This window comes from Oncorhynchus mykiss, chromosome 30 (assembly GCF_013265735.2).
Source record: "Oncorhynchus mykiss isolate Arlee chromosome 30, USDA_OmykA_1.1, whole genome shotgun sequence".
NCBI classification, from domain to species: Eukaryota; Metazoa; Chordata; class Actinopteri; order Salmoniformes; family Salmonidae; genus Oncorhynchus; species Oncorhynchus mykiss.
The window spans coordinates 29,411,898-29,427,399 of NC_050570.1; the positions used below are offsets into that span (position 1 = coordinate 29,411,898).

At 45.7% G+C, this 15,502-nt stretch overlaps 1 protein-coding gene across 2 annotated transcripts in view; it reads right to left on the reverse strand.

The window, feature by feature from the left end:
* The window catches only part of LOC110521692 (carboxyl-terminal PDZ ligand of neuronal nitric oxide synthase protein), a 234,343-nt gene that overhangs the window by 89,575 nt on the left and 129,266 nt on the right, over positions 1-15,502 (reverse strand). For both annotated transcript variants that reach the window (XM_021599470.2, XM_021599469.2), the window contains one exon: positions 1,601-1,709. In XM_021599470.2, the coding sequence (XP_021455145.1) occupies positions 1,601-1,709 (109 nt within the window). The remainder of the gene's footprint in view (positions 1-1,600; positions 1,710-15,502) is intronic.

Here is a 15,502-nt window from a genome sequence, read left to right on the forward strand (position 1 = left end):
GGCACCCCCATAGAGACTGCCAGAGGTCCGGACAGCAGACCCTCCGATTTGACACACTGAACTCTATCAGAGAAGTAGTTGGTGAACCAGGCGAGGCAATCATTTGAGAAACCAAGGCTGTCGAGTCTGCCGATGAGGATGTGGTGATTGACAGAGTCGAAAGCCTTGGCCAGATCAATGAATACGTGAGATGAGTATGTAAACAAAGTGGCATAGTTCAAAGTGGCTAGTGATACATGTATTACATAAGATGCAGTAGATGATATAGAGTACAGTATATACGTAGACATATGAGATGAATAATGTAGGGTATGTAAACATTATATTAAGTAGCATTGTTTAAGTGGCTAGTGATATATTTTACATCAATTCCCATTATTAAAGTGGCTGGAGTTGAGTCAGTGTGTTGGCAGCAGCCACTCAATGTTAGTGGTGGCTGTTTAACAATCTGATGGCCTTGAGATAGAAGCTGTTAGTGTGGCTGGGTAGAGTTATGTAGTGTGCGTGTACTGGGAGGTTTTAATATGTCAGGATACTGTTTAATACGTGCAGGTGGTGTTTTGGTACAGTACAGCCATCGGCCTACAGCACTTTTATAATATTACAGACACCCTCCAATGCACATTGCTTTGTGTCTCTCCATGCTAGAGTGACTGTGGATTAGAACACACACTTTCGCTCTCTCCCTCTCTCTTACACAAGCACGCAGGCAGGCAGGCATGCATGTGCGCACACATACACACACACAAACACACACACGCACACACATACACAAACACACACACCTACACACACGCTCAGGAAAAGTGCTTTCCATCTCAATGGCCTCGGGCCAGAGCTGCCCAAGTGAATGTCAGTGTATTTCACTCCCCGATCTCCCAGGACTAAGACTTTGTGTGTGTGTGTGTGTGTGTGTGTGTGTGTGTGTGTGTGTGTGTGTGTGTGTGTGTGTGTGTGTTTGTGTGTGTGTGTGTGTGTGTGTGCGGCATAGTTGATAGGGGGAGGGAGCGTGTGAGAGGGTTGTACAGGGCTGCTGCTATAGCCCCGTACAAAATGTACTCACACCACTGTCCCATAGACCTGCAAGCTATGCTCCACCCACCGTATAACAGACGCCGCACTACCCGCCTATGCACAGCCATGCCAGACCATGCTTTCACCCACCTAGTCACTAGAACACGCTCCCTGGACAGAAACGTCCTAAAACTGCTGTCCGTTAATGGAATAAACTTCCAGAGCACGTTATCGGTGACATCACAGTGGTCTTCAGGCCATCAAATGCCGAGTGCATAGACACCTCCTGACCACACCACCATCCTGAAACATGAACCCACTTACCACTTCCCCCTGACCGCTGAGCTGCAGTAAACCATATGATAGGGCGAATGGATTTGACTTCATATTTGATTTGGCTATTGTTCACAATTCCAACCAATAATTAAAACAAACTCAAATAAAGAGCTGGAGAGAAAGAGGGAGTGTGAATTTCTTCACTACCTTTAGCAATCATGACTGGACATTGCTCAGTCATGTAAATGGTACTGTGTAAACCATTATCATGCAAGAGAGGAAAGAGAGATAAAGTGTGTGTCTATCTCACCTTCTTCTTGGACTTGAAGACATTACAGCGGAAGACGTTATTCTGTCCATCTCTGGCGATGTAGCTGAAGATCTTCAGGTCCTGGGAGTCATGAGATACATAGAAGATCCTACAGGACAGAAACAGAGGAACTAGATAAACAACCAAAAGTTACCCTAGTGCTGAACCCTAACTTAAAATATGTTTGTGTTACTCAACCTCTCACGTAAATCTCCCATTTACATCAATGAAAGACAGTGAGTAATCACAAACTAGCTATCACAGTTTTTACAGAATAACTAGAGTACCAAACAAGTGTAATATAATTGTGTTGAATTGAGACCAGAGGCTACTTACATCATGACATGTACACTATATATACAAAAGTATGTGGACACCCTTTCCAATTAGTGGAACCCTGATTTTTCATCCACACCTGTTGCTGAGCACACAGCCATGCAATCTCCATAGACAAATATTGGCAGTAGAATGGCCTTACTGAAGAGCTCAGTGATTTTCAATGTGGCATCGTCATTGGATGCCACCTTTCCAACAAGTCAGTTAATCAAATGTCTGCCCTGCTAGAGCTGTACCGGTCAACTGTAAGTGCTGTTATTGTGAGGTGGAAATGTCTAGGAGCAACAACGGCTCAGCCGCAAAGTGGTAGGCCACACAAGATCACAGAACAGGACTGCTGAAGCGCATAGCGCGTAAATATTGTCTGTCCTCGGTGGCAACACTCACTACCTCTGAAGTGGTGAATCACGCCTCACCATCTGGCAGTCCGACGGACAAATCTGGGGTTGGCGGATGCCAGGTGTACGCTACCTGCCGCAATGCATTGTGCAAATTGTAAAGTTTGGTGGAGGAGGAATAATGGTCTGAGGCTGTATTCATGGTTCGGTCTAGGCCCCTTAGTTCCAGTGAAGGGAAATCTTAATGCTACAGCATACAATGACATTCTAGACAATTCTGTGTGTCCAACATTGTGGCAACAGTTTGGGGAAGGCCCTTTCCTGTTTCAGCATGACAATGCCCTCATGCACAAAGCATACAGAAATGGTTTGTTGAGATCAGTCTGGAAAAACTTCACTGACCTGCACAGAGCCCTGATCTCAACCTCATCGAACAACATTGGGATGAATTGGAAAGCCGACTGCGAGCCAGGCTTATCGCCCAACATCAGTGCCTGACCTCACTAATGATATTGTGGCTGAATTTAAGCAAGTTCCAACATCTAGTGGAAAGCTTTCCCAGAAGAGTGGCGGATGTTATAGCAGCAATGGGAGGACCAACTCCATATTAATGCCTATGATTTGGGAATGAGATATTCAACGAGATATTCTACTTTTGTAGTCATATACTGTATCTGTCCGATTCAACAACGACAGCCCAGTCAGACAGTCCCGTTCTCTGCTTTTTTCCCTAATTGCTCTTTAAATGATAAACGTCAATGAGTCCGAGGTAGAAAACATCACACACATTATCACATACACGAACACACAAACACCCCTTCTAGACAAATCAGAGGACAGCTCCCGCTGTGAGAGAACCTAAACACAACCTTTCAGAACTGTGTATGTCATGCCAACGGCCTTGCTGATATCCCCTAACTTCTTGGTGGCTCCAGTTTGTTATTTCCCTGCCTGCACTTCACTATGCCTCACCATGCAGACAGTGATATAGGTCCTGGTGTGGTGATTAGCACAGAGAGTGCAACAAAGACCAGGACAGCCAAAGCTATCCGGGATGACTCACACAAACAAACACACACACACACACACACACACACACACACACACACACACACACACACACACACACACACAGGCTTGGGCGGTATACCGTATACCGAGGTATTTGGAAAAAGCCATGGGATGTTTTTTTAATATTGTCAATACCGTTGAAACTATGTATATGTAAATGTAAATCATTGTCGCTACTTTATAAGTAAATACCTGCAATCAACTTGTGCAATATGTTAGGAGATAAAGCAGATCTCGTTCTTCATTTCACCTGTTCCATTATATTTCATCATGAAGCTTACCGGTAGTCCCCAATCACATGGTGTTTGATTACAAGCACACAACGAAGAAATAACGGAACCTTGCGAGTCCCTCAGTGTTGTGCAGCACACCCTAGGTGATTTACTGTGGTTCGAGTATGGAATTCACAACTACATTTTTGTTAGCTAGATATCATATAACTATTAAGTTAACTGTCTAAAATGTGCTAAATGCTCTGCAGTTTTGCATTTGGTTTGCTTGGTAACTTAATAGATTTCTGGCGGGTTAGCTTCTTGCAAAATCAAGCTTCTCTTGGTAACAGCAGAGAATCCCCTCCTGGATCAAGAGCCTTTCTGTCCAATTTATATATTGTGTGTGCAGCAAACTATGAGTAGTATTTTTTTGTTACTTGTATAACTTTATAAGCTGGGATGTCTGTTCTGCAAAACAAATAGCACCCCTTGTGCTCAGTGCCGGTATCACTGAATATACTGGGATGGCACAGGGTCGATATGGTATGACAATCTGGATGCACGCACACACACACACACACACACACACACACACACACACACACACACACACACACACACACACACACACACACCACTTTTAATAGCGGAGCAGGTTGATATGGTGAAATGTCATAGTAATTTAGTGATGTGCCTTTGTTTACCCTTTGTTTATATCTGCTATGAAATATACTGCAGATAAACCAGCTGCTAAGAGGCTCTGAAGGCCACAGTACTCTCTCATCACACACACACACACACACACACACACACACACGCTCTGAGAGATACAGTAACTTATAGTAACCAAATTGTATCAATATTTTCCCCTCTATCCTGCCAGATAGAGCTGTATGTGTGTTTGTGTGTGTCCAGACAGATTCGACTGTAATTAGCGCAGACAGCAGAGGAAAGATGGCAGCCAACATGGAGCATATCAGCATCATGATCTCTTAGCATTCATTACAGGATATGACTATAACCACAGACAGACAACACTGTGAGGCCATCACAATATCTTACAGACAGGATATTACAACTTGTTTTAACCTGTTCTTATCCTCTGGAAAAGCATAAAATCAAATCATAAAAGATTCAGATGAACTTTTACTACATAGTTGGTTACAATATCTAAAGTATAGAAGAACATCATGAAAGATGGATGTGAACTAAAGTTAAAAATGGTTGTTTTGGTCTCTTTTAGTCCCCTGTCAAGATAACATGTGAATGTAAATACGTTTCACATCTGGTGATGGGGTCCGAGTCAGCCCACAGTCTGACTCCATACGCTGGCAGTGGAGCATAAACTACTGTAGTGCTCTTACTTTAAAACACCTAAGAATATCTGTTTTTAAACTTATGCTCTTAGTGCAGAATGGCTATGAATATCTGCTTGTTTTTGTTTGTCTGCGCATGATTTGTGCTATGAATATCTGTTCTTAAGGCCTGCTTTGTTTTGATCACTCTGACCTGTACAGAATATATTTTGTTTATATACACACACACACACACACACACACACACACACACACACACACACACATACACACACACACACACACACACACACACACACACACACACCTCCCTCCATCCCGTGCACAGTCATGGAATATTATAGAGGCTTAGAAAAGTAAAGCCTGCTAAGTGACCCCTGTAGACAGATGGACACGACAGGAATGAGGGAGAGAGCGAGTGTGTAGTACAGTACTGCTCTCACACTACTCCATCTCCGTGTCAAACACAAACACAACCAGAGATAAACATACCCTGCAAGAACACATCTCTATCATCATCTATCATCCTCCTCTGTTTGCTGTCCTTCACTCTGAAGAGGTGGAGCCAGCGGTGGTGTGTGTGTGTGTGTGTGTGTACAATACAGCCCCCCCATGCCTAATTGACTAGCAGCTTGTGTTGAGGTTTATACTGTATCCTGTCAGAGCTGGAATGAGCTGATTGTGACTCAATACACTTCATGGGGATAACAATTACAATGTGGGTGTGTGTGTGGAAGGTTATATTGAGCAGAATAACAGCTCAATGATGGCGCTCAACAGAGAAATGCATCCTATTCCATTAAGCAACAACAAAGACAAACCTCCCACTGCACTAATTCATCCTCTGGGAGGCAAACACATGCTCACACAATATGGAGATGTTAGTAGAGTAATGTCATGTCATAGAGAGGACTGCTTGTAGGAGACATAACACTGCATAGCCCAGGGTTGGTCAGTTTTAGGCTTTTGGTCCAGCAAATCAAAGCCCCTTCTCCTAATAGTCCTTATCATATTCTATTACATAGCTATTCTCAGATGTCTCAAATCTCTCCTCACATTGACTGATATCAGATGAAGGTTACAAGGGCTATGGAGATCGCATAAAGCGCAACAACTTACGGTAAATTGTGTGTGTGTTTTCTGTGTGTGTTGGTGTATGTGTGGAGCTTGCCTAGTTAAATAAAGGTTCAATATTTTTTATTTTTGTATAAATAAATAAAAAATGTGTGGCGCTCCATTTTTCTCCTGCAACTCAACCACATGATTTCTGTCTGTCTGTCTGTCTGTCTGTCTGTCTGTCTGTCTGTCTGTCTGTCTGTCTGTCTGTCTGTCTGTCTGTCTGTCTGTCTGTCTGTCTGTCTGTCTGTCTGTCTGTCTGTCTGTCTGTCTGTCTGTCTGTCTGTCTGTCTGTCTGTCTAACTGTCTGTCTAAAAAAAGCCAGATAAAGAAGTAAGAAGATCAGATAAAGAGGAAAGGCCTTGTGTGGCACACATTAGATCCCCAAGCCTCTAGTCCCAAACCAGCTTCTGTAGATGAGACTGGCTTGCTCGCTGTAGAATGTGATCAGAGCTTTGAGAGTGACTCCAAGGTCATCCATGGAGCTCTGCTTATATGAGAGAGAGAGAGAGAGAGAGAGAGAGAGAGAGAGAGAGAGAGAGAGAGAGAGAGAATTGGCATGGCACTAGAAAAGTCTGCAGCACCCGGCCTCACCCTACTAGAATCCGAAGTCAAATGTCTACTGTTTGCTGATGATCTGGTGCTTCTGTCACCAACCAAGGAGGGCCTACAGCAGCACCTAGATCTTCTGCACAGATTCTGTTAGACCTGGGCCCTGACAGTGAATCTCAGTAAGACCAAAATAATGGTGTTCCAAAAAAGGTCCAGTCGCCAGGACCACAACTATAAATTCCATCTAGACACTGTTGCCCTAGAGCACACAAAAAACTATACATACCTCGGCCTAAACATCAGCGCCACAGGTAACTTCCACAAAGCTGTGAACGATCTGAGAGACAAGGCAAGAAGGGCATTCTATGCCATCAAAAGGAACATAAATTTCAACATACCAATTAGGATCTGGCTAAAAATACTTGAATCAGTCATAGAGCCCATTGCCCTTTATGGTTGTGAGGTCTGGGGTCCGCTCACCAACCAAGAATTCACAAAATGGGACAAACACCACATTGAGACTCTGCATGCAGAATTCTGCAAAAATATCCTCCGTGTACAACGTAGAACATCAAATAATGCATGCAGAGCAGAATTAGGCCGATACCCACTAATTATCAAAATCCAGAAAAGAGCCGTTAAATTCTACAACCACCTAAAAGGAAGCGATTCCCAAACCTTCCATAACAAAGCCATAACCTACAGAGAGATGAACCTGGAGAAGAGTCCCCTAAGCAAGCTGGGGCTCTGTTCACAAACACAAACACACCCCACAGAGCCCCAGGACAACAGCACAATTAGACCCAACCAAATCATAAGAAAACAAAAAGATAATTACTTGACACATTGGAAAGAATTAACAACAGAGCAAAGTACAATGCTTTTTGGCCTTAAACAGAGAGTACACAGTGGCAGAATACCTGACCACTGTGACTGACCCAAACTTAAGGAAAGCTTTGACTATGTACAGACTCAGTGAGCATAGCCTTGCTATTGAGAAAGGCCGCCGTAGGCAGACATGGCTCTCAAGAGAAGACAGGCTATGTGCTCACTGCCCACAAAATGAGGTGGAAACTGAGCTGCACTTCCTAACCTCCTGCCCAATGTTTGACCATATTAGAGACACATATTTCCCTCAGATTACACAGATCAACAAAGAATTTTAAAAACAAATCCAATTTTGATAAACTCCCATATCTACTGGGTGAAATTCCACAGTGTGCCATCACAGCAGCAAGATTTGTGACCTGTTGCCACAAGAAAAGGGCAACCAGTGAAGAACAAACACCATTGTAAATACAACCCATATTTATGCTTATTTATTTTCCCTTGTGTACTTTAACCATTTGTACATTGTTACAACACTGTATATATATATATATATATATATACTATATGACATTTGTAATGTCTTTATTGTTTTGAAGCTTCTGTATGTGTAATGTTTACTGTTAATTTGTATTGTTTATTTCACTTTTGTATATTATCTACCTCACTTGCTTTGGCAATGTTAACACATGTTTCCCATGCCAATAAAGCCCCTTGAATTGAATTGGAGAGAGAGAGAGAGAGAGAGAGAGAGAGAGAGAGAGAGAGAGAGAAAACACGGTACTTAACAACTTGCTGGTGCAGAGGCACTGACAAAGCTGATATATGTTCTGTGGCTATTCCATTCTGTGTAACAGAGATACCATAAATTATGTTAGGTAAGTAAAACTGGGCTGTTAAGGTTCATGGACTCGAGGGATTTTTTAGAGTTTATCAGTTTCAGGGATTTTCAGATATAACCACAGCCATATTTCACAGCTCTCTGTATGTGCTCCAAATGACACTTAAAATAAGATTTTCTCAAAAACCTTTGTATATTGTCCCATACGATAATCTATTATGATACTAGAATATATGTCTGCCAATAGCTGTTACGGTGAGTGAATGAGGACCCAAAAGCGAATTAACTTAAACAGAGCTTCTTTAATTACCAAACATAGGTAGGCTCAGACGGACCGGCAGATTCCGACAGGACAAGACAAGGTTACAGCAAACATGACGACAGTCTGGTTCAGGCATGAAACACAACAAACAAGAATCCGACAAAGACAGGAGCAGAAACAGAGAGAGATATAGGGACCTAATCAGAGGGAAAAAGGGAACAGGTGGGAAAAGGGGTGACGAGGTGGTTAGGAGGAGACAAGGCACAGCTGGGGGAAAGAGGGGGAGAAAAGGTAACCTAACAACGACCAGCAGAGGGAGACAGGGTGAAAGGAAAGGACAGAGACAAGACACAACATGACAGTACATGACAGTACCCCCCCACTCACCGAGCGCCTCCTGGCGCACTCGAGGAGGAAACCTGGCGGCAACGGAGGAAATCCTCGATCAGCGCACGGTCCAGCACGTCCCGAGAGGGAACCCAACTCCTCTCCTCAGGACCGTACCCCTCCCAATCTACGAGGTACTGGTGACCACGGCCCCGAGGACGCATGTCCAAAATTCTACGGACCCTGTAGATGGGTGCGCCCTCGACAAGGATGGGGGGGGGGGGGGGGGGGAAGACGAGCGGGGGCGCGAAGGACGGGCTTGATGCAGGAGACATGGAAGACCGGGTGGACGCGACGAAGGTATCGCGGAAGAAGAAGTCGAACTGCGACAGGATTAATGACCCGAGAAATACGGAACGGACCAATGAACCGCGGGGTCAACTTGCGAGAAGCCGTCTTAAGGGGAAGGTTCTGAGTGGAGAGCCAAACTCTCTGACCGCGACAATATCTAGGACTCTTAGTTCTACGCTTATTAGCAGCCCTCACAGTCTGCGTCCTATAACGGCAAAGTGCAGACCTGACCCTCTTCCAGGTGCGCTCGCAACGTTGGACAAAAGCCTGAGCGGAGGGGACGCTGGACTCGGCGAACTGAGATGAGAACAGCGGAGGCTGGTACCCGAGGCTACTCTGAAAAGGAGATAGCCCGGTCGCAGACGAAGGAAGCGAGTTGTGGGCGTATTCTGCCCAGGGGAGCTGTTCTGACCAAGACGCAGGGTTGCGAAAAGAAAGACTGCGTAAGATGCGACCAATAGTCTGATTGGCCCGTTCTGCTTGACCGTTAGACTGGGGGTGAAAGCCGGAAGAGAGACTGACGGAAGCCCCAATCAAACGGCAAAACTCCCTCCAAAATTGAGACGTGAATTGCGGACCTCTGTCCGAAACGACGTCTGACGGAAGGCTTTAGCAGAAGGAAGCTTAGCAAGGGGAATGAAATGAGCCGCCTTAGAGAACCTATCGACAACCGTAAGAATAACAGTCTTCCCCGCTGACGAAGGCAGTCCGGTGACAAAATCTAAGGCGATGTGAGACCACGGTCGAGAGGGAATAGGAAGCGGCCTGAGACGGCCGGCAGGAGGAGAGTTACCGGACTTAGTCTGCGCGCAGACCGAACAAGCAGCCACGAAACGACGCGTGTCATGCTCCCGGGTGGGCCACCAAAAACGCTGGCGAATGGAAGCAAGCGTACCCCGAACGCCAGGGTGGCCGGCTAACTTGGCAGAGTGAGCCCACTGAAGAACGGCCAGACGAGTAGGAACGGGAACGAAAAGAAGGTTCCTAGGACAAGCGCGCGGCGACGGAGTGTGAGTGAGCGCTTGCTTTACCTGCCTCTCAATTCCCCAGACAGTCAACCCGACAACACGCCCCTCAGGGAGAATCCCCTCGGGGTCAGTGGAGGCTACTGAAGAACTGAAGAGACGAGACAAAGCATCAGGCTTGGTGTTCTTAGAGCCCGGACGATAAGAAATCACGAACTCGAAACGAGCGAAAAACAGCGCCCAACGCGCCTGACGCGCATTAAGTCGTTTGGCAGAACGGATGTACTCAAGGTTCCTATGGTCAGTCCAAACGACAAAAGGAACGGTCGCCCCCTCCAACCACTGTCGCCATTCGCCTAGGGCTAACCGGATGGCGAGCAGTTCGCGGTTACCCACATCATAGTTACGTTCCGACGGCGACAGGCGATGAGAAAAATACGCGCATGGGTGGACCTTGTCGTCAGAGAGGGAGCGCTGAGAAAGAATGGCTCCCACGCCCACCTCTGACGCGTCAACCTCGACAACGAACTGTCTAGAGACGTCAGGTGTAACAAGGATAGGAGCGGATGTAAAACGATTCTTGAGGAGATCAAAAGCTCCCTGGGCGGAAACGGACCACTTAAAGCACGTCTTGACAGAAGTAAGGGCTGTGAGAGGAGCTGCCACCTGACCGAAATTACGGATGAAACGACGATAGAAGTTCGCGAAGCCGAGAAAGCGCTGCAGCTCGACGCGTGACTTAGGGACGGGCCAATCAATGACAGCTTGGACCTTAGCGGGATCCATCTTAATGCCTTCAGCGGAAATAACAGAACCGAGAAATGTGACGGAGGAGGCATGAAAAGTGCACTTCTCAGCCTTCACAAAAAGACAATTCTCTAAAAGGCGCTGGAGGACACGTCGAACGTGCTGAACATGAATCTGGAGTGACGGTGAAAAAATCAGGATATCGTCAAGGTAAACGAAAACAAAGATGTTCAGCATGTCTCTCAGGACATCATTGACTAATGCCTGAAAGACAGCTGGAGCGTTAGCGAGGCCGAAAGGAAGAACCCGGTATTCAAAGTGCCCTAACGGAGTGTTAAACGCCGTCTTCCACTCGTCCCCCTCCCTGATGCGCACGAGATGGTAAGCGTTACGAAGGTCCAACTTAGTGAAAAACCTGGCTCCCTGCAGGATCTCGAAGGCTGAAGACATAAGAGGAAGCGGATAACGATTCTTCACTGTTATGTCATTCAGCCCTCGATAATCTATGCAGGGGCGCAGAGACCCGTCCTTCTTCTTGACAAAAAAAAACCCCGCTCCGGCGGGAGAGGAGGAGGGGACTATGGTACCGGCGTCAAGAGCTACAGACAAATAATCTTCGAGAGCCTTACGTTCGGGAGCCGACAGAGAGTATAGTCTACCCCGGGGGGGGTGGTTCCCGGAAGGAGATCAATACTACAATCATACGACCGGTGTGGAGGAAGAGAGGTGGCCCTGGACCGACTGAACACCGTGCGCAGATCGTGATATTCCTCCGGCACCCCTGTCAAATCACCAGGCTCCTCCTGTGAAGAAGAGACAGAGGAAACAGGAGGGATAGCAGACATTAAACATTTCACATGACAAGAGACGTTCCAGGAGAGGATAGAATTACTAGACCAATTAATGGAAGGATTATGACAAACTAGCCAGGGATGGCCCAAAACAACAGGTGTAAAAGGTGAACGAAAAATTAAAAAAGAAATGGTTTCACTATGATTACCAGAAACAGTGAGGGTTAAAGGTAGCGTCTCACACTGAATCCTGGGGAGAGGACTACCATCCAGGGCGAACAAGGCCGTGGGCTCCTTTAACTGTCTGAGAGGAATGTCATGTTCCCGAGCCCAGGTCTCGTCCATAAAACAGCCCTCCGCCCCAGAGTCTATTAAGGCACTGCAGGAAGCTGACGAACCGGTCCAGCGTAGATGGACCGACAAGGTAGTGCAGGATCTTGAAGGAGAGACAGGAGTAGTAGCGCTCACCAGTAGCCCTCCGCTTACTGACGAGCTCTGGCCTTTTACTGGACATGAAGTGACAAAATGACCAGCGGAACCGCAATAGAGACAGAGGCGGTTGGTGATTCTCCGTTCCCTCTCCTTAGTCGAGATGCGGATACCTCCCAGCTGCATGGGCTCAGCACCCGAGCTGGCAGAGGAAGATGGTAGTGATGCGGAGAGGGGGGCAACGGAGAACGCGAGCTCCTTTCCACGAGCTCGGTGACGAAGATCAACCCGTCGCTCAATGCGAATAGCGAGTTCAATCAAGGAATCCACGCTGGAAGGAACCTCCCGGGAGAGAATCTCATCCTTTACCTCTGCGCGGAGACCCTCCAGAAAACGAGCGAGCAAAGCCGGCTCGTTCCAGCCACTGGAGAGAGCAAGAGTGCGAAACTCAATAGAGTAGTCTGTTATGGATCGATTACCTTGACATAGGGAAGACAGGGCCCTGGAAGCCTCCTCCCCAAAAACAGATCGATCAAAAACCCGTATCATCTCCTCCTTAAAGTCCTGATACTGGTTAGTACACTCAGCCCTTGCCTCCCAGATTGCCGTGCCCCACTCACGAGCCCGTCCAATAAGGAGAGATATGACGTAGGCGACACGAGCAGTGCTCCTGGAGTAAGTGTTGGGCTGGAGAGAAAACACAATATCACACTGGGTGAGGAACGAGCGGCATTCAGTGGGCTCCCCAGAGTAACACGGCGGGTTATTGATTCTGGGCTCCGGAGATTCGAAAGCCCTGGAAGTGGCCGGTGGATCGAGGCGGAGATGGTGAACCTGTTCTGTGAGGTTGGAGACTTGGGTGGCCAGGGTCTCAACGGCATGTCGAGCAGCAGACCCTTCCTGCTCGTGTCTGCCTAGCATCGCTCCCTGGATCCCGACGGCTGAGTGGAGAGGATCCGAAGTCGCTGGGTCCATTCTTGGTCGGATTCTTCTGTTACGGTGAGTGAATGAGGACCCAAAAGCGAATTAACTTAAACAGAGCTTCTTTAATTACCAAACATAGGTAGGCTCAGACGGACCGGCAGATTCCGACAGGACAAGACAAGGTTACAGCAAACATGACGACAGTCTGGTTCAGGCATGAAACACAACAAACAAGAATCCGACAAAGACAGGAGCAGAAACAGAGAGAGATATAGGGACCTAATCAGAGGGAAAAAGGGAACAGGTGGGAAAAGGGGTGACGAGGTGGTTAGGAGGAGACAAGGCACAGCTGGGGGAAAGAGGGGGAGAAAAGGTAACCTAACAACGACCAGCAGAGGGAGACAGGGTGAAGGGAAAGGACAGAGACAAGACACAACATGACAGTACATGACAATAGCTACCACTGACTGACGGTGTTACTAGAGTACACTGTTAACACCCTCCATTATTGGCTTACACCATCTGTGGTCCCTGGGAGGTGAGAGTCTGGGTGCTTTACCCTGTCAGTGAAGATACAGTACTATACTGTAGGGCTCTGAGCTGTGATAAGAGAGAGAGTGTATATAAATGAAGCAGACAGTTTGTTTGTCCAGGCAAGATTACACGGTGAGATTATCTTGATTAAATAATCATGGTGGCATTAAGATCACTGGAGCATCCTGTACACACACACATACACACATCCATCTCATTTCAGGAAACGCCTCTGTGAAAAGTGCCAGTATGTTTACCTTTCATCTCTGGATGCTTATAATGTATAAACGCGAACACAGTTGGTATCGTACGTATTCAACCCCCTTGGATTTCTTCGCATTTTATTGAGTTACAAAGCATTTCATTGTAATCTTTGGCAACCATCTACACAAAAGACTCTGTAATGTCACAGTGGAAAACATTTAGACATTTCTTACAAATGTATGAAAAACGGAAAATGAAAAAAAAAATTCACCCCCCTTTGTGTAAATACAAGTAATACATTCAATAAATAAAAACATGGTAGTGATTACAGCTGTGAGACTTCTTGGGTTATTCTCTAAGAGCCTTGCACATCTGGATTGTGCAATATTTGCCCATTATTCTTTAAAACAAATATTCAACCTCTCAAGGTGTTGGGGGTCATGGCTAGCCAAGCAAATTTAAGTCCAAACTGTAACTTGGCCACTCAGGAACATTAATTGTCTTCTTGGTAAGCAACTGAGATAGTCACCAAGCATTCTTGAAAATAAGGAGGCAGTTACTAATTGATGTGTTGTGTTAGATTTGCCCCAAACATAAGGCTTTGCATTTAGGCCAAAAAGTGTATTCCTTAAAGTCCCCAATGGCCTCATGGTGACATCTCTGAGCAGTTTCCTTCCTGTCCTGCAGCTCAGTTCAGAAGGACAACTGTATATTTGTTGTGTCTGTGTGGTTCAATACATAATCCACAGCATAATTATTAACTTGACCAGGCTTAAAGAGATATTCAATGTCTGATTTGTTATTGTTAGCCATCTACCAATCACTGCCCTTCTTTTATGAGCTCCCTGGACTTTGTAGTTGAATCTGTGATTGAAATGCAATACTTGAAAGAGGGACAGATGTTGTATGTATGGGGGACAGATGTTGTATGTATGGGGGACAGATGTTGTATGTATGGAGGACAGATGTTGTATGTATGGGGGACAGATGTTGTATGTATTGGGGACAGACAAATTGTGAATTATGGGGGACTACGGGGGTCTCAGAACCCCTGAATGAGACATGAGCCCCCCCCCCCCCCTTTTACATGCTCAGGTAGCCTACTTTTTGAAGTGATTTGTTTGACAATAAGATGAAAACATCCATGACTGGTTGTGTTCTTGCCAAATTGAAAGGCAATGAAAAACATTTTACTGTTAAATTAAATGTCTTAGGCCCATAAAACATTATTGTGCACAGAGTGAGTCCATGTAACTTATTGTGTGATTTGTTAAGCCACATTTTAGTCCTGATCAAATTTAGGTTTGTCTAAACAAAGGAGGTGAATACTCATGCAACGACTATATTTCAGTTATTTAATTTGTATTCATTTGTAAACATTTGTAAACATTTGTAAAATTTGATTGTCACTTTGACATTCTGAAGTATTTTGTGTAGATCACTGACAAAAAGATCACAATTAAATGAATTTCAATCTCACGTTGTAACGCATCAAAATGTGAAAAGAATCCAAGCGGGGTGAATACTTATGATACCCACTGTTCGTGGAATGTTCCCTTCTTTTGAAACATGCGTAGCGCTGAAATATGTACTTTTGTTGTAAACAACTTACTGCGTCTGATTACTCGTCACACGCTGGTTCCGGTATGTCACTGCAATAGACTAGGGTTAGTGAGAAAGTGTGGAACAATAATCAAAGCTTGATCAAAGGTATTTATCTACACTGCCCTACCCACCCCTTTAATTCTGTTATCAGGG